We start from the raw sequence: 21,946 nt of genomic DNA on the forward strand, positions 1-21,946 counted from the left end.
CCGAGCCGGAGCTGGAGCCGGAGCCGGAGCCGGAGCCGGCGCGGCGCAGGGAGGGCGAGGGCAGTGCGCGGAGATGGCGGCCTCGGCGGCGGCGGCGGGAGAAAGCATGGGGCCGCGGGCGCTGCAGTACGAGCAGACCCTGGTAAGTGCAGCCGAGCCGTGCACCGGGCCCGCAGCTCCGCCTCACCCCAGGAGGCGCGGGGACTGGGGCCCTCCCCATCTCCACCTCAGCCTTCCGAGCAGAGGCAGCTGAGCCTCGGGAGCGTGACAGGCTGCAGCGCCAAAGGGCTGAAATTGCTGGTTTCCAGCTGAAGCTGGGGGCCTGCGAAGGACAGTAACACCAGGTGCCCCTCGCCAGGTGCTCCCTTCAGTCCCTCCCTGCACACACATTTCTTTTGCTCCTCCTCCCACCACCTGAGCTCCAGTCTCAGCACCCGGCTCCTCTTCCCCAGCACCATTCACACCTTTGAACTTTCTCCACACTCCGGGCTGCACATCCCACACTCCCTGTGTCCCGACCACGGACATAGCTTGTGCTAGGCCCGGAATCAGAAGCAGGTAGACAATGATCAGAGTCACACCCAGCCCCAGCCCCTGCCTCAGTCAGTCCTGTGGGCCAAGACGGCCAGCCACCTTGGGCAACGGGAGCTTTAGGGAGGATGGTGGAAGCAGGAATGGGTGTGAGATTGGGACCTTTGTCCACACTGGCTCTGGGTATGCAGCTCCCACCCACCCCAGGTTGTCCCTTGACCTCATTAGAAGCAGGGGTCCTGGGCTCAGAGCTGACTCATGGCCACCCCGTTACTTAATATTTGAGTAGTTGTTTGATCCTTCTTATGTCACTGGGGTGGGGGACCCAAGGCCTAGGAAAAGCAATGGCCCCTGTGACTCCTTTTTATCAGCTTGGCTGGAATTTGCCCAGGAAGGTGGCAGGGAGGGAACCTCTCCAGGAGAAGAGGGCCTGAGCTGTAACCCAGTAGGGGAGGTGCCCAAGTGCCCCGTCCTGAAGGTGTGACTGGAGAGGCAGAATGATCCCAGGAGACTGGGATCGGTGGCAGCCTCCGTCTCCTTCCCGCAGAATCTTAGACGAGCTCCCAGGCTCAGCCCCTCTCCCTGGGCTCGGCGCTGGCCTCCGCCTCCTCCGCCCTGCCCTTTGTCTTTCTGTCCCCTCCAGTCCTGTACCGAGTCTGTATACTCTACCCTTTTCCTCCTCCTCGTTGCTTCTCCTGTCATCTCTCCCTCCCTTCCTTTCTCTTCTCCTCTCTCCTCTCTTGTTCCTCTCTGTGCTTCTCTCTCTCCTATCTCTCACTCTCTCTGTGTGTCTCTATCTGTCCCTCCCTCTCCCCCCCCAGCCCAGCCCCAACAGGGGCCCTTTGTGTCCTGAAGCTCTGCGGGTGGCAGCGGAATCTACTCCTCCCCACCCCCCAACACATGCCCAGCTTGGCAGGTCTGGCCACAGCGCCTCGACTCTGTCCCATCACCCCAGCATCAGTCACAGCCCTGCCATCCGCAGCCTCCAGTGTCCCTTAGCCTGCCGCTGGACTCGGGGCAGCTCCAGAGCAAGGGCCACCTTTCCGCTGCAGCTGGCTGGAAGGCTGGGGAGCGGGTGGAAATGAGGACAAGGGGATTAGGGTGGGTGGGAGGGGTCCGGCTGAGTTGGTCACAGGCCAGAGGCCCAGCAGGAACGTGATAAGGATTGGGGCCGTGCCTGCTCCTAGGCCCAACTCAGCTGCCTTCAGCTCCACCAGGCTCTTATTGTGCCCATTCGCCCTTGACCATCCCTTCTTCTTTGACCTTCCCTCCCACTTTCAGACTGTGGCTTAGGTCTTTCCATCTTTCCCCTGTTCCTGGGTTTTCCCTCCTGTTCCTCCTCAGTGTCCCCCCCTTGGGCCTGGGACTAATGACTGATTATTCTGCCACCCCCAGAGCTGTCCCCATACCTCGGCTGTCCCCATCACCCTGGCCAGGACGGCCCCCACAGTCTGCAATGTGCATTGTTCCCACACTGCAAGCCAGAGTGGGAACTGTGGGTTCCGGGGGGGGCGGTCTATAAGTTGGGGGCAGGGAGAAGGGGACTCCAGACCCCAGGAGCCCCACCACCACCACACACACACACACGTACTCACTAATGACCCCCTGCCCCCCTGCTCCAGATGTACGGTCGCTACACTCAGGAACTCGGGGCCTTTGCCAAGGAGGAAGCTGCTCGGATCCGCCTGGGAGGGCCTGAGCCCTGGAAGGGGCCCCCTTCCCCACGGGCACCCCCAGAGCTCTTGGAGTATGGGCAGAGTCGTTGCGCGCCATGCCGAAGTGAGAGCTGGGTTGGTGCTGGGCGGGGGGCAGGCTGATCTGGGGGCGCCCTTGGGTGCCAGCCTCCTCGTCCATCTTCCCTGCTCCCAGTCTGCTCTGTGCGCTGCCACAAATTCCTAGTGTCCAGAGTTGGCGAAGACTGGATCTTCCTGGTGCTGCTGGGGCTCCTCATGGCGTTGGTCAGCTGGGCCATGGACTATGCCATTGCTACCTGTCTGCAGGGTGAGGGCCGGCGCTGTCCGGGAGAGGGCTAGGGGCCACCGGCTTGTTTCCTCTGTGCCTCAGTCACTGAGGTGTCTTGCCTCCTTGGCCGCTGACCCCCTTCTCTGGCCAGCCTGACTGCCCATCTTCAGACACAGCCACTGCCACTCCCAAAGGCCACGGTGTCTTGCCTCCCTTAGTCCGCTCACCCTTTTACCCACGGTGGGCTCTGCCCCGTGAGAGCCCTCTAGGGCCCCTTCCCTTCCACCTGCCTGGGCTGCGGGCCGTGTTTCCTGAAACCACCTGGCATATCAGGCTGCCCCGGGGCCAGGCAGGGAGCGGCTGGCTGTGTGCATCGAGGGCCCAGCACCATGTCCTCTTCCCGCAGCTCAGCAGTGGATGTCTCAGGGCTTGAACACCAATATCTTACTCCAGTACCTGGCCTGGGTCACCTACCCCGTCGTCCTTATCACTTTCTCCGCTGGATTCACACAGATCCTGGCCCCTCAGGCTGTGGGTATGACAGGAGCAAGGGGAGGGCAGCGGTCAGGCCTCCTGCGCTGAGTCCATCCAGTGACGGTCCTGGCCGTTGTCCCCTCCCCGCAGGGTCTGGCATCCCCGAAATGAAGACCATCTTGCGGGGAGTGGTGCTAAAAGAATACCTCACCCTCAAGACCTTTGTGGCCAAGGTCATTGGGCTGACCTGTGCCCTGGGCAGCGGTATGCCTCTGGGCAAAGAGGTAACTGCGGGCGGGGGAGTGAAGGGGAGGCTCTCAATGGGGAGAAGAGGCCAGGCCAAGGTCAAGGCCAGCTTCTGCCCTACTCACCGGCCCCCGCCCCCAGGGCCCTTTCGTGCACATCGCCAGCATGTGTGCCTCCCTCCTGAGCAAGTTCCTCTCCCTCTTTGGAGGGATCTATGAGGTAAGGGGAGCCCTGGAGGGGGGAGCCCCGGGCTGCGGAACCCAGGCAGTCGCCCCTTTGCCACCACGCTTCTTTGCCAGAACGAATCGAGAAACACAGAGATGCTGGCCGCCGCCTGCGCCGTAGGAGTGGGCTGCTGCTTCGCGGCGCCCATCGGAGGTAGGCAGGCTCGCAGTGGGCACAGCGCCCGGCCCGCAGCCCTGTCCTTGGCCTCTCCTCCTCCTCCGTCCTGGTCTCTGGGTCTCAGGCCGTGCGGCGCTCTCCCCCCGCCCCCCACAGGCGTCCTGTTCAGCATCGAAGTCACCTCCACCTTCTTCGCGGTGCGGAACTACTGGCGAGGCTTCTTCGCCGCCACCTTCAGTGCCTTCATCTTCCGGGTCCTGGCGGTCTGGAACCGGGACGAAGGTGGGAGGGGCCTGGGAGATGAGGGCGCCTGCAGTGGGCCAGGTGGGGGGCCCTCAAGGCTGGGCTTACCTCCCTGCCATTCCCCGCAGAGACCATCACTGCTCTTTTCAAAACCCGCTTCCGGCTGGACTTCCCCTTTGACCTTCAGGAGCTGCCGGCCTTCGCCGTCATCGGGTGAGGAGCAGCAGCTATGGGGGCATGGCACAGTCAGGACGTTCCCATGGGAAGACCCCCTTCTCCCCTCCTGCTTCTTCCCTCTCCAGTATCGCTAGTGGCTTCGGGGGAGCCCTCTTTGTCTACCTCAACCGGAAGATTGTCCAGGTGATGCGGAAGCAGAAAACCATCAATCGCTTCCTCATGAGGAAGTGAGTTGGCCACAGAGTCCTCTCCAGGCTGCTTGGGGTTATGTGAGGGCCACAGTGGGTGGAGGGACACTGAGGGGTGGGTAGTGTTTGGTGATGAGACCTGTCACCCCAGCATGCTGGAAGGCTGAGGCAGGAGGATCACGAGTTGGAGCCCAGCTTGAGCAATGTAGTGACTTAGTGAGACCCTGTCTCAAAATAAAAAGTTAAAAAAGCAGCTGGGGATGTAGCTCTGTGAAAGCCCCGAGATCAGTCCCAGTACCAGGAAACAACAAAAACAGGTACTCCGCTGAGAAACCAACTAGCGGTGTTTCTATGAATTACCTGACAGCTGGCACTTTTGAATTTTTAGTCACTGGCAGAGGGCGTTTGGGATTAAAGCCTGAGGCTTTTTTAGGTCCTCCAGCCTGGCCCAAATAGCAGTGCTCCCTGGAAAATGTGTGAGTGAGCCTCAGTTTACCCCCGTGCCCATGAGAGTGGAAGAGACGTTTAAGCTCTGGAACAAAGCTCTCTCAGTTGTGACCCGGAAGAGAGGAGTAGGGAGGCCCGAGAAGTGACTTCCACAGGGACTGACGTCCAGGAAGGGAAAGGCGGCCCACCAGCCTGCTCCCTGTGGCACCTGCAGTAACTTCACAAACGGCCCCAGCTTCCTCTGAGGCACTGGAGAGGGCAAGAGAGACGTCCACGGCCTCACACAGTGCACCCATCAGCGGGGGCCTCTGCAGGTGGAGGGCGGGGTGACAGCTCACGGTCATCCAAGTGTCCAGGACAGGGTTGGGGATGCTAGACTGTCTTCTACTGCTGCTGCCTGCGTGCGGCTTTAGGAAGTGACAGGCCTTCAGGTCAGGTTCCCCACCTCTGCTCATAACCGGGTCCACCATCGCCCTTGGGCCCTGCGTGTTGGGAGCAGCAAAGGCGACCTCAGCTCTGCTCTGACCTCAGCCCTGAGGTATGGGAGGCACCCAGCCCATCACCAGCCCCTAGGAGGCGCCACCGTGTCTGATGCTGTGAACCCCATCTCTAGACGCCTGCTCTTCCCGGCGCTGGTGACCCTGCTTATCTCCACACTGACCTTCCCCCCTGGCTTTGGACAGTTCATGGCAGGACAGGTAACCCCGGGCAGAGCAGAAATGTGCCCTTTCCCTCAGATGCATTCCTCCTCAGGCCATGTGCCCAGCACGATTGTGGGGTCCCCGCCCCAGCATCCTTTGTGCCCCAACCTGAAGCACCTGTTCACCTTAGCTTTCACAGAAAGAGACGCTGGTTACCCTGTTTGACAACCGGACATGGGTCCACCAAGGCCTGGTGGAGGAGCTAGAACCACCCAGCACCTCACAGGCCTGGAACCCACCACGTGCCAATGTCTTCCTCACCCTAGTCATCTTCATTCTCATGAAGGTGGGGCTCCTGACCTCTGTGTACACCATTAACAATACTCAGGCTTACTAGGTGCTGCATATTAACACATGCTCTGTATTCATTCTTCTGGGCCTCACAGCAATGCTAAGAGAAAAGCACTCTTATCTCAGTGTTAAAAAGGGGATCAGAAGCCCCAAGAGGTTAAGTAATGGGCCAAAAGTCACACAGTTAGATAGCGTGGGGGGAGTTGAGCCCAAGGCAGCTGGTTTCAGAGTCCTTCCTCTTCCTGTCACTGCCGGGGATTCTGGGATGGCTGGGGAAATGCACCTGCCCACAAGCAAGGTAGGCGCTCCCGCGGGGAGCCGGTTTGAGTCACCTCCTGCCTGCAGTTCTGGATGTCTGCCCTGGCCACCACCATCCCGGTGCCCTGTGGGGCCTTCATGCCTGTCTTTGTCATTGGTGAGTTTTCACTTGTGCTCCCAACCTGCCTACGTCCTCCGACCCTCAGGCCACCTCCCGGCCATCCCCTTTCTGCCCAGGAGCGGGTTTTTGGTCCAGCCCTATCCCAAACACCCACCCCACAGGGCTGCCCCTGCGCTGAATGACCCACCGGCCCCTCCCCCACCCTCTGACCCTCTCTCTTCCTAGTGCCCCCGCCCTCCCCCTCCACTACCTCTTTCTCTTCCCACACCCCTCCCCGAAGGAGCAGCATTTGGGCGCCTGGTGGGTGAAAGCATGGCCGCCTGGTTCCCTGATGGGATTCACACGGACGGTAGCACCTACCGGATTGTGCCTGGGGGCTATGCAGTGGTTGGTGAGTACTCGAGGTCTGTGTGTATGTCTGTGTGTATGTGTGTGTGTGTGTGTCTGTCTGTCTGTCTGTCTGTCTGTCTGTCTGTCTGTTTTGCGGTGCTGGAGGTCAAACCCAGCACCTTGCATCTGCCCTGGAAGACCCCTAGGATTGGCCACAGACCCTAAGGCCTCTAGCGCCCCCTGCTGGCAGACCGAGCCCCAATCCTAAGGACCGTCTGGGGCAGCCCGAAGGGACCCCCACAGGCCCTGCCTCCCCTCCCAGATGAAGGGTCTTCTGGGCTCGTGGACTGAGAGCAGCTGTTCCCAGGGGCAGCTGCCCTGGCGGGAGCAGTGACACACACCGTGTCCACGGCCGTGATCGTGTTCGAGCTCACCGGCCAGATCGCCCACATCCTGCCTGTTATGATCGCCGTCATCCTGGCCAACGCCGTCGCCCAGAGCCTGCAGCCCTCGCTCTACGACAGTATCATCCGGATCAAGAAGCTGCCTTACCTGCCTGAGCTGGGCTGGGGCCGCCACCAGTACGGAGGCGGGGGTGGCGAGGGGGTGTGGGAGAGGGCAGAAGGCCTCGGAGGACCGCCACACCACCCTAGCAAGGTTCTGAGCGAGGAAAGCCAGGAGACTGGCCACCTTGCCCCACGCCCATCAGATGCCCTCCCCCGGGGCTGCTGTAGCTTGCCCAACTGATTGGAAAAAAGGGCGGGGAGCACTCATCGGCCCTCGACCTTAGTCCCTGTCCTCTGGGGTTCTGGACCCTTCTTGGCACCAGCATGGTGGTACTGAGGGCCGCTCTTAGCCGACCACAGGCTGAGCACCCCCTCTACCCCAGGCAGTACCGTGTGCGAGTGGAGGACATCATGGTTCGAGACGTTCCCCATGTGGCCCTCAACTGCACCTTCCGGGACCTGCGGTTGGCACTGCACAGGACCAAGGGCCGGATGCTGGCTCTAGTGGAGTCCCCTGGTGAGGCCAGGAGGGACCCTTGTTTCTCTGGGCATCTCCCAGGGTCACCTGTCAGGAAGGGACAGGGAATGTAGGACCAGTCTCCTTGGTCCCCCTGGGTCACCACTTGGTTTCCCTCTGGTGTGTGGCCTGGGTCCATAGCCCCACTCCGGGTGCAGGAGAAGGCCGAGGGCTCAGCCCAGCTCCTGAGCCCTCCCACCTGCTATCTCCAGAGTCCATGATCCTGCTGGGCTCCATTGAGCGCTCACAGGTGGTGGCGTTGCTGGGGGCCCAGCTGAGCACAGCCCGACGGCGGCAGCATATGCAGGAGCGCAGGAAGGCCCAGATGTCGCCGCCGTCGGATCAGGACGGTCTCCCCAGCCCCGAGACCTCTGTCCGCTTCCAGGTGAGGGGACACAGCCACCTCCACTCTGGAAGTGTTGTTATACAGACCAACAGGGACGAATGACAGTGTAGACAGTAGTCTGGGGCTGAAGCCTCCCCAGCCTCTTCCTGCCTCTGCAGGTGAATACAGAAGACTCGGGCTTCCCCCCGGCCCGTGGAGAGACACACAAGCCCCTAAAACCTGCTCTCAAGAGGGGGCCCAGCAATGCCAGCAAGGCCGGGGAGAGTTCCACAGGTGAGCCTGTCTCCCCTATCCCAGACACAGCTGAGAAAGGCCGCTGGGATCCGTGGGCTGAAGCCCACCCAGCTGGAAGGGGCTGCCCGGCTGGGCCAGGGATAACATGGGATGCCCCACCCTCCGCCTTCCCCATGTCCCCCATCCTCTTCCCCAAAGATGACATTGCCCCCGGGGTCTTGTGTTCGGGACACAGGCAACATGGAGTCAGCAGGCATCGCCCTCAGGAGCCTCTTCTGCGGCAGCCCACCGCCTGAGGCCACCTCAGAGGTGAGCCATTGCAGCTGCCCTCCCTGGCCTGCTTTCCCCCCAGCTCTCCGTGTCACCTCCCAGGGAGTCCTGTCCGTGTTCTCCCCAGTGCCTGCCCCTTCTGCCCTCTGCCCTCCTAGTTGTCAGCTCGGGCCCTTCCTCCCGGCCTCCACTGCTTCTCCCCTCTCCCTTCCCTGTAACCTCTTGTCCCTGCTGTGGCTCTGACAAAGTTGGAGAAGCCAGAATCCTGTGAAAAGCGCAAGCTGAAGCGGGTCCGAATCTCCCTGGCGGTATGTGCACCCTCTCTTCCCGCAGCTCAGGAGGGCAGGGGGTAGGCTGGGTAAACATCCCAGAGCCGGAGGGGTGCGGGGAGAGGACACCCAGCTTCCTCCCCTACTCCTTCCTAGAGCGACTTGGACCTGGAAGGCGAGATGAGCCCGGAGGAGGTACGTGCCGCTGGACTCTGGACCCTGTTCCTTCCGGGTGTATGCAGTCATCTCTGGGCTGAGGGGAGGGGCCGTGGGATAGAGGAAGGCAGACCAGCCCTCGGGGAGGTGACAGCAGCTTTTGGCACCTTCTCCCTAACCCTCAACGTCTCTTCCCCTCAGATCCTGGAGTGGGAGGAACAGCAGCTAGATGAACCTGTCAACTTCAGCGACTGCAAAATTGATCCTGCCCCCTTCCAGCTGGTGGAGCGGACCTCTTTGCACAAGGTAGAGGCAGCAGCTGGCCTGGCCCGGTTGGGATCTGCCCCCCCACCCCGCCCCCAGTTTGGAGTGGGGCTAGTCAGCAGCGGGAGAGAGCAGGCTCTGTGCTGTGATGTTTTTCCGACAGACCGCTTTGGATGGTGGGAGGCAGGGAGCCAGCACCCCTCAGCCTTGTCCTGTTCCGCAGTGGAGGAGCCAGGCATCATTTTTGCTCGGCTCAGCCTCGCCCCCGGGGAACTGTGGACCAAAGCAGCAACAAAGGCAGGGCTTGAACTGGGCGGAAGCCAGAGGGGCAAGCCAGGGTCAGAGCTAGGCAGGAGGCTGCCAGAGCCCAACAAGGCTGATACACCCACGCTGAAAAAACCGGGTGAGAATCGGGCAGGATAAGAAAATCTAATAAACAAGCTAACAAACAGCCAAGTAGGGGGGAGGAGACTGCAGAGAAGAGATAAACAAAGATGAGAAACACCCTGTGGGGGGCTTGGAATGTCAGACCCCAGAAAGTCTGACTGAATGTGGGCCAGGGAAAAACTGGGAAGCATTCAGGAAGATAGCTCAGCAGAAAGGCAAGCCGGCTGCAGGAACGGAGAGGAATGGAGGAATGGAGCACGGACGGGTTGGCGGCGGGTGAGGCAGACTCGAGAGGAAGGTGGGGCTCCCAGTGACAGGACAGCTGACACCGTCAGGCAGCTAGCTTTAGGCTTCTGAGTGGGGGCAGGGGATACAGGTACACTCAGCAAAGGCAAGGGGAAGCTTACCCCCACACCGGGGAGCAAACCCAGGCCTTGAGCATGGTATGTGAGCACTGTACCACTGAGCTGCATCGCCAGTCCTTAGCTAGATTTTTTGGGGTTTTTCTCCGGTACCGGGAATCGAACTCACGATCTTGTGCTTGCCAGGCAGGCGCTGTGCTGCTGAGCTAAATCCCCAGCCCCTCTTAGCTAGATTTTTGACAGGCTTAATGTGCAAGCCTCTTTTGGGGGCAGGGGAAGAGGGGACAGTTAGGGGTGAATATTCCCAAGGCCTACAACTCGGGTGGCCATCCCGAAGACCCAGCACAGCACCACAAACAGAGATCAAAGCAGGAAGGACAGGAGACAGAAGAGAACCACAAAAGCAAACTGCAGTAAAGGAGCTTGCTAGCCTTTAGCTAAATCCCTTAGATCAAAGTGAGCAGGAAGCCAGTGCACACTCCTGTAACTGGAGGCTGAGGCAGGAGGATCACAAGTTTGAGGCCAAGCCAGGCAGTTTAGCAAGACTTATCTCAAAATACTAGATAAGAGGCCAGGCATGCTGGCAATCTGAAGGCTGAGGCAGCAGGATTACTCCGAGTCTGAGGCCAGACAGAGCTCCATAGTGAGATCCTGTCTCAAAAACACAAAACACGAGCCGGGCGTGGTGGCGCACGCCTGTAATCCCAGCACTCGGGAGGCTGAGGCAGGAGGATCCTTGTGAGTTCGAGCCAGCCTGGGCTACAAAATGAGCTCAAGGCCAGCCTGAACTGCATAGCGAGACCCTGTCTCAAAAAGACAAAAAAACAGAACAAAAACACAAAACACTACATAAGGAAGGGCTGGGGGTATAGCTCAGTGCTTCCTGGGTTCAGTCCCCAGTACCATCAAGACAAAAACAAAGTGTTTTTGCAGTACAGTTGCAAGAAAATGCAGATAGGCCTAGGATAGTAAATTAGAGCCAGGCGTGATGGGGAACACCTATAATCCCAGCACTGAGGAGGCTGAGGCAGGAGGATCGCTGAGAGTTTAAGACCAGCCTGGACCGAAAAGTGAGTTCAAGCCCAGCCTGAGCTGCATAGTGAGACCCTGTCTCAAAAAGGCAGAAAAAAAGGATAGTAAATTAGGCTTTTATCTAAAGACTTTTTTCCTAAAACTTCTAAAGTGGTTCCACAAGTTCTAATCTTCAGACATCGAAAATGGTGATGGTAATGCTGAGATTTTTGAGTGCTTGCTATGTGCCAGGCACGGTGCTAATCTCTTCACATGTAATTTAAACCTTACATCTGGGCTGCAGATATAGCTCAGTGGCATAAGCACCTGCCAGGCAAGTACAAGGTCATGTTTGATCCCCGGTACTGCAAAAAATAAATAAACCTTACAACCACCCTATAAAATATATATTGTGTATATTTTTTTTTGTCTTTTTGAGACAGGGTCTCTTTATGCAGTTCAGGCTGGCCTTGAGCTTCCTTTGTAGCCAAAGCTGGCCTTGAACTCACAATGATCCTCCTGCCTCAGCCTCTCAAGTGCTGCGATTACAGGTGTGAGCTACCATACCCAGTTTAAAATAGATATTGTGGTATTCCAATTTTTATAGAAGAAATTGAAAATCAGAGAGGTTAAGCAAGTTTCTTAAGGTCACACAGCCAGGAAGTAGAACTGGCAGGACTGACTGAAAAACCTGTGGTCTTAGCCATTTTAGTACATAAGAAAACCAAGGGACACAGGGAGGTCATTTGCCTGAGTTGGTTTTGCGCAGGCAGGCCCAGAACCCAGATCTGGCCCTGCTCCCAGGATTCTTTCAGAAGGCCACGTTGTCCCTTTCCCTGTTGGTTCACTGTTCCCAAGCCCAAGAAATTTAGGCCCTCCAATGGGCTCCCTGGTGTCTAATTAAATTACAATGAAAAAGAACAAAGTAGGTGTTTGTTACAAACTTAAAAATCAGAGGAAGAGAAGAAGCCTTTGAGGAACCGACTCACAGAAGTACAAAGAACTGGCATGATAAGAACATAAAAGATCTGAATTCAAAATGCCCTTGCAGGGCGGAGAGAGCAGTAAGTAGCAGCCCAGTTAGGTGCAGCAGGGGACACTGTGAGGGGTTAGGAGAGAACACAATGGAGACTCTCAGGACCCGCCAGCTGCTGCTCAGGGCTGCCAGGGCCCTCTTGGTGGGGCCCACGATGGAGGGTCAGACTGACCAAGCAGAGTCCTCACTTGGCCGCCCGAGAGCTAGCTGTGGAACCTGGGCAAGCCTCCCTGTGCTTCCCTCACCTGGAAACCAGGGACTGTTCGAGAGTTAAGACAGGAGAAGCGCTTACAGTAGGGCCTGGCCCAAAATAAGGGTCCAGTACGTGTTAGGGATTCCTAGCGCCACCTAGGGGAGCCTTCAACAGCGGGGGGGGCTTTATGAAAGATGGCAGAGGGAAAAGCTGGAATGTGGAAGCGATGGGTATTTTCAGGGAAAGATGACCCTGTGGGTCTGGAAGCTGGGGTACAGCACTGAATGTGAGGCTGAAAAGCTAGGGCACCCCGGGAAGGGCCTGGGGCCATTCTAGGGAGCCTGGGTGCAGCTCAAGTTTAGAACGCACATGGGATGGCCAAGCCAAGCTGGAGAGAAGAGAGGCAGAAAGCAGGAAACTCATCTGCTACCATAGCCCTGTCCTAGTGGTGAGTGTAGTGAGGCTGCATCAGGCGAATGGCCAGGACGCTCAGGAAGTCCACCAGTAAGCCCTGCTAACTGCCACAGACATGTGCTTGCAAACCTAAAAGGCATGTTACTGGGCAGACGCTCACTTGGATTAGGATTTAGAGAAAAGGCAAATCCAAAGGACCTATTTAATATGCCCCTTGGGAGATGAGAAGGATTATTTGACCATAAGATAAGGCAAAATGCAGGTGTGTGGCACAGGCCTGTAATCCCAGCACTCAGAAGGCTGAAGCAGGAGGATTGCCACATTATAGGCCAGCCTGAACTATATAGCTAGAGCCTGTCTCAAAAGAGAGAGAGAGAGAGAGAGAAAAGAAAGAGCACAGCGGGGCAGGCCAGCACAACCTCTAATCCCAGTTACTTGAGAGGCTAAGGGAAGTGGATCTCAAGTTTGAAGCCAGCCTAGGCAATTAATTGAGACCTTGTCTCAAAAGAAACAAGGGCTGGGGATGTAGCTCAGCTCTCCCTGGGTTCAATCCCCACTACTGCCAAAAAAACTGTTAACGTCAATTTAAATGAGCTCTGAGTAATCGGAACTCAAGAAGCTGGGTTATTACTGCCCATCTTCATTCAACCATTAAGCCAAGAGGCTTCCAGGTAAACCAGGCACAGTGAGATAAACTCCAGGGCCAAATTCCAGGAACTGCTGAGTCAAGAGAGCCGCTTTCAAGACCTCTGGCCTATGAAAATCCACTTACGCACAAGGGGAATTGTCAGACCATCTCTGAACCCTTGGAGATCACATTTGAAAGCTTGCAGGAGGGTACAAAGCAAGAAAAACAGGAGAGCGAGGGTGACCCCTTGAGACAGGCAACATAAGGATTTCAGCGAAGTTCCAAAGCCTAGGGGCACGGTTACAGTCTTATCATTTTCCTCCCAGCAGTGCAGTCCTCTCCCCTCACCATCTGTGCCACCCCTCCTGCCCCACCCCCACCTTGTCCCGGGCCCCTGTGGCTGTGACTTAGAGCTGTGCCTGGAAAGCAAGCCCGATGTTTCCTCCTCACCCTGCAGACTCACACCATCTTCTCACTCCTGGGAGTGGACCATGCTTACGTCACCAGCATCGGCAGGCTCATTGGAATTGTTACCCTAAAGGAGGTAAGCGGACAATGGCCACCACGGCCATTCCCGCACGCAGGGAAGTGGGGAAGCTTATGTCCCATGCCCCTGGGGGAAGTCCTGGAAAGGAAGGTGGCCACAGGGCTCCAAGTTCAGACATCTTACGCTCACCTCTCCAGCTCCGGAAAGCTATCGAGGGCTCCGTCACAGCCCAGGGCGTGAAGGTCCGGCCACCCCTTGCCAGCTTCCGAGAGAGCGCCACCAGCAGCAGTGACACAGAGACCACAGAGGTGCATGCACTCTGGGGGCCCCGGTCCTGCCGCGGGCTCCCCCGAGACGGCAGCCCTTCTGACAGCGACAAGTGCCAGTGAGCCCCTCAGTGGGTGGCCTTGGATGGCGGTAGCTACAGTCCTTCTGCCTTGGGAAAGCAGGAAGCAGCTCCAGCCAGAGGCCGGAGCCCAGCCCTCCATCCAGACCTGGGGTGCTGCCTGCTACCAGCCCACCCCCAGCAGCTTTCCGAGGGCGAGAAGGGTCATGTGGCCCCTGCTCCCCCTTTGAGGGGGAAAGGGACAGAACTAAGATGGATTTATACTGGAACCTCCAATGACCAGATGTATATAGAGATTTACAAAGATTTTTATATTAATTTAATAAAACAAATTCTTAAATAGAACAAAATAAACACCTAATGAGCCACTTATATAGAGAATGCTTACACCCACTGGCTCCTGTTCTTACCTTGGGTCCTCCTACCTGCCAAAGCCTACAAGGCTCCTAATCCTGCGGCCACCTACCCTGCCCACAGCCCCACACACCTCGAGTCCCGTGTCCTCGGAATGCAGAACGTGCCACTGGCCGCCACCGCTTGGGCATTAACACTACTGTAGCCACGGCCAGGAACGGCACTACCCTCCTTCCTCCCTCATGACTGTCACTGAGTGACACAATTCTGGCCTTGCTCAGGCGTCAGCTGACAACTTTCTGGCCACCGGTGGCCCCCTTGTGGCCCTCTCTAGAAGAACATCAAAACCACACCTCAGGAGAAAGCCAAGGCCCCACCCTTGTAGCCCTGCCCTGCAGAACTCCTTGGGTGCCCACACATCCCTGGGGGCCCCAGCCCTCTCAGGGACCCAGGAAATTAATTCGTCATTCCAGTGCCTCCTAGAGAAGATCCAACTAAAAGAACAGACCAGAAGCCCTCTGTCTTTAGGAAAAAAGAAGATGATTTAGAGACGATGGAAAGGTGAAGCACAGCACGCGCCCAGCTGGGCAGGGGCCCTTAGGGGACGGCTGACCCACGGGCTCCGGGCAGGCAGGAGCCCGCCCCCCAGGAGGAGGTGGTTCTGTCAAGCACTGCACGTGGACTCAGAGGTGAGGACAGAAGCAGAGAGGAGTGACGGGGGGAGGCGGCCAGGTCCCGCCCTCTTCACCCCCCAGCCCAGTCACGTCGAGCCCCTCAGGGGCTCACGTCATCTGAGGAGGAAATGTGGCAAGTTTTGGACTGAAGAACATGAACATCATTGTCTGCCACAGCTGTAGCCATGCCCCAGGGGCCCCGGGCACACCCCGGCAAGCCCCAGGAGTGGGGGCAGGACATGCGCCCCCAGCCCGGCCTCTGCCTCCGCTCCAAACACTTTCATGCAAAACACACAATGGAGAAGGGAGTGCTCCCAGGAGCCCTCTAGCTGTGGAGCTTGCTGAGAGCCCCAGCCCACACCTGGGCACAGAGGCTCGGCCCCCAGCAGCAGCCAGGGGACGCAGGCCACCAACAGGCAGGATGTGGGTCACTGTTCCTCAGGCTCCACCTCATCCTCGTCTAAGGACACCACCCCAGAAGAGGCCACGTCAGAAGCTTGCCGCTGCCGTTCCCAGCTGCCCACGGGCGGAGGACAGAGCGGCTGGCAGTCCTTGCAAGGGTCCGGCTCCTCCTCCGCTGGGGAAAGGCAGGACTCCGTGAGGGGCGAATTGTAGAGGGAGTCCTGGGCCTCCAGTGGACCCAGGCTGCGGAAGGCACTTTCCCGGCTGGGGGGCAGTTTGGCGAGGAGCAGCTCGTCGCCCAGCAGCTGGGAGGTCAGCCGGGCCGGGGAGCCCAGCAACCCATCCTCCAGGCTGCACAGGCTAGAGCACAGGGTGTCTGGGGAAACGGTCTGCGAGCAGTCGCTCTCAGGCTCCACGGAGCCCTGGCGCACGGGCCGAGAGAATCGGCGGCCGGTGAAGAGGTCCTGGAGGTGGGGCCCCAGTGGCAGCTGCCCGGCCAGGTCTGTGAGAGGAGAGAAAGGATGATGGGTCTGCAGGCCCCATTTTGGCCAGCCAACCTGGAAGCCAAGCACCCCAGCCCCACTCCATCCTTACCAGAGCTCTGGGAGTAGGGGGCTTGGATGGGGGCTGGGGAACCTTGGGCAGGTCCCAGTTTGGGCAGCTCTATTTCCCTTCCTGGTGAATTAGAGATCCTAACTATACCTACCATGCTTGTGGGGTAGTGGGGAGAACAAAAGCATGGCTCAAAGGAAGCAGGCAGCCAATATGGGCGATGGAATATGGCCCTGCAAGTTGCTCCTGCACAAAGCAGTGAGTGCATGAGGACTGCAATTCATCCCACACTTTGCTCCCCACGCAGCAGGCCCTGGCATGGGCTGAGCCCACCAGAGAAAGGAGAGGTCTTTTCATAATTGCGTCAAGGTTCCATGGGGCCAGCAACAACCTTGTTATCGTGAATTCAAGCAAACAAAAACCCTTGTGGCTGGGATTCCAACTTGCTCTTGGGCACCCGTATCAGTACCCTCAGGACCACAGCAGCACTCTGAGTCTCTAGTGTCCGAGGCCTTGTTAATTAGCCAGAAGGGTGGGGAGCTAGTGGAGGTGATCTTCCAAGGCAAGGAGGTGGGGAGCAGGATCCTGTGAGGCTGGAACCCAGAAGCTTCAGAGAAACTCGGCTGAGCAGTCCGGGCAAGGAAAGATGAAAGAGAGCGGAGCACAGCTGCACAACCCCACGGGGTGCCCTCGGCAAGCACTGCCCCTAGAAGGGCCCACAGGCTGGAATGCACGGATGCTGAGCTGTAGCCAACAGCCCTGGGGGAGCCCAGGCCCAGCACGTCTTCCTGTTTGTCTGGGGCCGGTGCCCTACGAGGGGCTGTGCCACTGCACTGCGCCTCATCTGTCCTGCCATAACCGGGAAGGAGGAAGGCAAGGGCGCTGTGGTCCCTCCCAGAGATACGGCTACACAGGAGGGTGCACGGAGCCCCCGACCTTTTTTGAGGACTGCAAGGCCCGCCTGCATACATTCCTACAGGTGAGGCTCAGCACCTGTAGAAAGAACTACACCCTCCCTTTCCAAGTGCTAACTTCCCACCCCTGAGTGTGGCCTGCCTGCTCCCACCAGGTGTCCAGGTCTGCCTGGACCGTCTGCGCCCTCCCCTCCCCTTCCAAAGCCTGGGGGTGTTGGAGTGTGACTCTGAGTCTCAGACCTATTAGGCAGATCCACTCCAGCTGGCAGTTCTAGCACACAATGCCCCTCACCTGTGTCAGTTCCTCCAACGAAGTCCTCATCGTAGGAGTCATCAGTAGAGTCATCACCATCCACTGAAGACCATGCTCGGAGCTTGGCTTCTGCGATAGCAAACTGTTCGGCCACTCCTGTTGCAGGGACACAGAATTCATGAACAGAGTTGCTGAGCTAAGACAAGGGCTCAGCTTGCAGACAGGAAGGAGACTCAACCCCCATGTTAGACCCCAGCAAGATCAGAGGCAGCAGCCCTGCGACAAGCGTGTGGCTGCCCTCTCTCCTTTGTGCCACCCACCTGCTGCAAAGCGAGCCTCTTGTTCACCCTCACTGAGGTCCGAATAGGAGGAAAAGGCTGATTCCAGGGCAGCAGGTGAGTCACTGGGCTTGCTCCAGCCCTTCCATTCAATGAGGTGAGCCACTCGGCCTTGGGCCATGGCCGTGGGCTTGGTCACGTGGTCCTTTACCACCTGGGAAATACCTGGAAGTGGGGGAAAGAAAGGCCTGATAAGGGAATGAATGGGCCAGGAAAGCAAGGCCATAGTTAGGATCCATGTGTGCCTCTGAGGGGGGAGGAAGGTGATCCCAGAAAGCACCCACAGAAAACAGTCCCAAAAGACAAGTGCAAAAGGGAGCAGAAGGAACATAGCGGCAAGAGGCATGGGGGCGGCGCATACCATGCAGGGAAGATCTGGCCAGCGCGGCAATCTCCTGGATGGTTAGGGCTCTCCGGGACTTGGGCAGCATCGCGACAGTGTCTCCAACATTCACCTTGAGTGACACGATCAGAAGGTGAGTGCCCGTCTGACAGCAGTGACCTTCCCTCCAACAGGCCCACAGCACCCCCTCCAGGTATCAGGGGACAAGGGACCTGGGGAGAAGGCCTGGGAGGCACATTCACCCTAGTAGCTCCTGGCCAGCACCGAAGCACAAGAAGCTACACCAGCAAAGTGCCCTCACAGGGAGCAGTGGCAACTTGTACAGGCCCCAGGGAGGAGAGGTGTCGCCAACTCTCAGCCTGCGGGGTGTTTCCCATCTTGTTGGCACCCCCTGCTCCTGCTCCCCCCAAGGCACACCAGGAAGTGAGGAGTCATGGAGTGGGGCTCTGAGGAAAGGGAAGAGGAAGTAGCGAGAAAGGTAAGACGTTAAGGACTTCCTGAAGGTCCTCTCCCTTTGAGCTCCCCCCATGCTCAGGACCAGACTCTAACTGTTCCTAGCCACAAAGTCAGCACAACCAAAATCAAACCAACACTTTCTCCCCACTTCCCAATTTCCTTACTTTGCACCACCCCACCGTTCTCCCAGTCAGCCTGGCTCCAAACCTCAGCAGTGCCATCAACTGTTCCCTAAGCATCTCCTGCCCATATCTGTTATTAAGTCCTAGTGACTCCTCTGACAACACCTTGCCCTTTGTACTCCCACTGCCACTGCTCTTCCCTGAGCTCTGGATGCCCTCTGCCCAGGTTAGCACAAATCATGTTTCTTCAACTTCCTCCAACTCTGCTATTGGCTATTTTTACATTTATTTATTTATTTAGTTAGTTAGTTAGTTAGTTATTGGAAACAGGGTCTCACTATGCAGTTCAGGCTGGCCTTGAACTCATGTAGCCCAGAACTATGTAGCCCAGGCTGGACTCAAACTTGCAGCAATCTTCCTGCCTCAGCCTCCCGAGTGCTGGGATTATAGGCGTGTGAAACAACACCCAGCTTTCTGCTGTTTTCTTAGCCCCAAACATGTATGGATTTCTTCTCTCTCCCTCTCTCCCCATGGCTGGCTGGTTCTCTCATCCTTCCAGGCTGGGCTGAATATCACCCTCTCGGAGAAGTCTCCGGGAACATCCTGCCAGCAATCTGTTCTCCCTTTGTAGTCTCCACCAAATTACTGTCCCACATCAATGTACCAGTTTGTGGCCCTTACTCGCAGTATGTAATTATGACCTATGTGTTTCCTTTTTCTTCTTGGCCTCTCTCATTGAGGGTTTCAGTTTGTTGCGATCACTGCTGCACCCCAGTGTTTTAGCATAGTGCCTAATACAGAGTAATCTCTCAAAGTGCATAGGCCGAATGAGAGAGACAAGATATACATGTGAACAGTTTTCCTGGAGTGCAGCGCTTCACAGCATGTCTCTATTAAAATCCTTTCCGTCCAATGACATTAGGGCAGGCTTCCCTCAGGCCCTCAAGGGCCCTACTCTGTGAGGCCCCTGCCTCCTACAGACCTTGCCCTCTACCACCAATACCACGCACCCCTCACCTTCCCTTTCCTCCCGGAAGAGGAGCCCAGCCTTCCCTTGGCCAAGAAGACCATCCTTCCTGATAAACCCGTCCTATCATTTCAGGTCTGTCTCAGGTGCCACTTCCTAATAATGCTTTCAGCCCACACGCTCCACCCCCCCCCCCATGTCCTTTCATAGCTCCTGAGGGAGCCCAGGATGCCAAGGCCTAAGTCTGACATGCCTGTGTTCCTAACTCCACCCTGCACCTGGCTCCTAGATGAGCCTCCAGCAAAGGCTTCCCTCCATGAATGGAGGCACACCCCTCTCCCCAGCACTGCCTAGCTCCCCCTGTTGCGTTCCTACCCAACACCAGAGCAGCTTCAGCCAGCCTGCTGACCTCAGGCCCACCCTCTGTCCTTCCCTGTTAGTACCTGGCTGACAGGGCCCTCTGGCCAGGCCTGGGGGGAGGAGCACCTGCGGGGTGTTTCCTGTCTTGCTGGCCCTCCCTGCTCCTGCTCCCCCCAGCCACCGCCGCCATCCGTGCTGGCTCTATGCGCAGCTGCGGCCCAGGCCCAGAGAAAAGGTGTATGTCTCCCTGGCAACCCATCACCATGCAACAGGGTCTCCTGGGATACGGCCTGGGATGCGCTGACGTCAGCGCCAAAGGCGCAAGAGAGCCCGCCCGCTGGCACGCCGCCGAACAGAGCAGACCGGCGCGGGGGCGGCCTTGCGGCCCGCCGGCCGGATAGCGCCTCCGCTCGCAGGAAAAGGGAGCCCGAGGCAGGCTGGTGAGGCGGGGGTGGGGGACACAGAGCTCCTGTACGCGATTGCAGCAGCACCACCACCCCCAACACCAGGGCCCAGCACCTCTGGCAAGTCCTGGCTGTCCACGGAGGAAGGACGGGAGGACCGGCTCCAGCCTCGGAGGGTCCGAGCAGATCCCAAAGAGGATAGTGAGAGGCCACGCGGAAGTTCGATCCACTCGACAGCCCACGCGGGGTCCGAGGCCACTGCGGAGTGGGCGAAAGGCTGTTCAGCTGGGGCCCCACCTGCGCTAAGATCCCCGTTTGCATCCAGTGATGCCCAGTTTCATCATTTCTTACCATCCTCTCCCCACCTCCCGGAATACAGCGACCACCTGGTGCCTTCTCAATCCTGTTTGACCCTGGAGCTGTTTTCTGTGGCAGCCCACCGGCCACCGTCCTCCTCTGCAAATATTTTTCTTTCCTATCAATATTTTGCCACCAAAACTCTAGGGAGAAACCCAAGCAGATAAATTTTAAATCTTTTCCCAGGTTCTCAGCCTGCCCAAACCCCTTCGGAAAACGCACTACAGTCTCCCCCATCTCTGCCCCAACCTCCGCGGGTAGCTGCCCGCCTCCTCTCCACTCCCAGCCTTGGTTCTTTCTTCCCCCGTCTTGGCTTCTCTATTCTGCAGCTTTTTACTCGTCTTTCCTATCAGACGCTTGCTTTTTTGTTTTTCTGTCCAATCTTCACCCCTGTCCTAAAGCCTTCTCCGGATGCCCTTCCTGGCACCAGTCTGGTTCTCGTTTCAGCCAGAGTAAATTTCCTCTCCCCATCTGAGCACCTTACTCCTCGCTGCCCACCACCTCCCAGATCACATCGGCTGCCTCTGGTCTCACCTCTGCGACTTGTCTGACAAGTCCATCGTCCTCCAGGCCCTTCACGCTGCCACAGAAACATTTTGCCCAGCACAGAAATCATAGGCATGCTGGCTGTGTTGATGCAGAGAACCAAAAGCCCAGAACTGCTCCAGGCTCAGCTCCCAGTTCTATTCCTGTTTTGGCTCCGGATGCTGAGCCAATCCCCTCCCCACTTGGAACTTGTGCCTAGTCACATAAGGAGAACACTCCTGCCTCGTGGCTTTGAGGAGGTGGGAGTGCCAGAGGCCTAGCTGAGCTCTCTGGGGGTTGGGGAGCCATGGCCCACCCCTAGATAGTGCCAGCAGGCCACGTACATCAAAACTGACCTTTAGCTGCAGCAGCCGTCTCTGTCCCTGAGCCTCAGCCAGCTGGTGGTCCCCAGAAATGCTACCAACCAGAAGGAAGACAGTAGGTTACAGGCCATCCCTGGCCCCCAGCTGGTACCCAATCGGGGCTCTGAAGGCCAGTCCTGAGGTCGGCCAAACTCTCCTCGGACTCCAGGAGGGGATGACTTCCTCAACTCCAAGCAGGCCACCGGGATCAGAGCAGCCTGCTGCTTCTCAGCCTCAAAAGCCATGAGGTTAATTCAGGACTACAAATCCCAGAATTCCTCAAGGCAAGCACAAATCTCAACAAGAGTTGAGCTCTGAAGAAGCTCTAGAAGTACCAACCACACGAAGGCCTGTGTGACTGACCACCCGCCCCGAAGACCCGATCCAGACCCGGCCGTCACCATCACAAGTCCCCGCGTGGCCTCAGGCTTGCACGAAACTCTGGACACCGAAGTGAAGCAGGCGGGCACACCTCACATGCACAAGACTAAGGCCTCCGTGTGCGCCACGATCCATGGAAAGCCAAGCCCAGGCAGGGGTCAGCTGCCGTGCGAAGGAAGCCCTGATGGCCTCCCTCCGGGGGCCTCTGCCTCTCTAGGGCCCAGGTGACTTGGTTTTTTATGGCGGGGGAGAATTAAACCGTTGTAAGAGGCGAGAGAGGATCAGGTGCTCACAGGTCCCCTCATCAACCAGCTGACCCGAGCGGGGAGCGTGTGCGAGGCAAAACCTCGGCGGGCGGGTGCCTGGCCGGCGCCTGCAGGGGGGCTCCTCAGAGGGCCAGCCCGGGAGGAGGGTGCCCGGCGCAGGCGGGGCTGCTGCCCGGCAG

General features: G+C 58.0%; 2 protein-coding genes across 6 annotated transcripts; one reads left to right on the forward strand and one right to left on the reverse strand.

Moving 5' to 3' along the window:
- The first annotated feature begins 26 nt into the window (after positions 1-26).
- Positions 27-13,931, forward strand: Clcn2 (chloride channel, voltage-sensitive 2). Of its 3 annotated transcripts, none has more exons than XM_005383315.2 (24): positions 27-142; positions 2,154-2,310; positions 2,401-2,532; positions 2,900-3,028; positions 3,118-3,251; positions 3,355-3,432; positions 3,513-3,591; positions 3,712-3,837; positions 3,927-4,011; positions 4,101-4,202; positions 5,224-5,308; positions 5,442-5,597; positions 5,948-6,017; positions 6,262-6,372; positions 6,679-6,892; positions 7,201-7,334; positions 7,547-7,719; positions 7,839-7,953; positions 8,150-8,223; positions 8,433-8,492; positions 8,610-8,648; positions 8,811-8,915; positions 13,362-13,448; positions 13,589-13,931. In XM_005383315.2, exons 1-24 carry the CDS (start codon positions 74-76, stop codon positions 13,778-13,780), a joined length of 2,706 nt encoding a protein of 901 aa, XP_005383372.1. In that variant the 5' UTR covers positions 27-73; the 3' UTR covers positions 13,781-13,931. The 3 variants fall into 3 exon arrangements, with proteins under 3 accessions (XP_005383372.1, XP_005383374.1, XP_005383376.1); XM_005383317.2 differs by having other exon boundaries at positions 2,431-2,532; XM_005383319.2 differs by lacking the exon at positions 8,433-8,492.
- A 108-nt stretch (positions 13,932-14,039) lies between these two features.
- Positions 14,040-21,843, reverse strand: Fam131a (family with sequence similarity 131, member A). 3 transcript variants are annotated; one of them, XM_013513356.1, is made up of 7 exons: positions 21,115-21,843; positions 20,228-20,376; positions 19,992-20,134; positions 17,586-17,679; positions 17,207-17,389; positions 16,926-17,042; positions 14,040-15,669 (listed from the first exon to the last, which is right to left on the reverse strand). In XM_013513356.1, exons 4-7 carry the CDS (start codon positions 17,653-17,655, stop codon positions 15,194-15,196), a joined length of 846 nt encoding a protein of 281 aa, XP_013368810.1. In that variant the 5' UTR covers positions 17,656-17,679; positions 19,992-20,134; positions 20,228-20,376; positions 21,115-21,843; the 3' UTR covers positions 14,040-15,193. The 3 variants fall into 3 exon arrangements, with proteins under 3 accessions (XP_013368810.1, XP_005383371.1, XP_005383370.1); XM_005383314.2 differs by lacking the exon at positions 20,228-20,376; XM_005383313.2 differs by lacking the exons at positions 20,228-20,376; positions 21,115-21,843 and adding an exon at positions 20,768-21,080.
- Positions 21,844-21,946: the final 103 nt, after the last annotated feature.

The sequence above is a fragment of the Chinchilla lanigera genome, unplaced genomic scaffold (genome assembly GCF_000276665.1).
Source record: "Chinchilla lanigera isolate Chin_1 unplaced genomic scaffold, ChiLan1.0 scaffold00019, whole genome shotgun sequence".
Taxonomy (NCBI): Eukaryota; Metazoa; Chordata; class Mammalia; order Rodentia; family Chinchillidae; genus Chinchilla; species Chinchilla lanigera.

Excerpts from the sequence above, each read along its gene's own strand:
- Fam131a (XM_005383313.2), bottom strand. The coding sequence starts at position 20,855 with ATGCCTATGATTTCTGTGCTGGGCAAAATGTTTCTGTGGCAGCGTGAA. Across the intron at positions 17,390-17,585 it reads GGCCAGATCTTCCCTGCATG|GTATTTCCCAGGTGGTAAAG; the intron begins GTATGCGCCGCC and ends CCCCACTTCCAG. Across the intron at positions 15,670-16,925 it reads CGTTGGAGGAACTGACACAG|ACCTGGCCGGGCAGCTGCCA; the intron begins GTGAGGGGCATT and ends CTCCTCTCACAG.
- Clcn2 (XM_005383315.2), top strand. The coding sequence starts at position 74 with ATGGCGGCCTCGGCGGCGGCGGCGGGAGAAAGCATGGGGCCGCGGGCG. Across the intron at positions 3,592-3,711 it reads CTTCGCGGCGCCCATCGGAG|GCGTCCTGTTCAGCATCGAA; the intron begins GTAGGCAGGCTC and ends CGCCCCCCACAG. Across the intron at positions 6,373-6,678 it reads TGGGGGCTATGCAGTGGTTG|GGGCAGCTGCCCTGGCGGGA; the intron begins GTGAGTACTCGA and ends AGCTGTTCCCAG.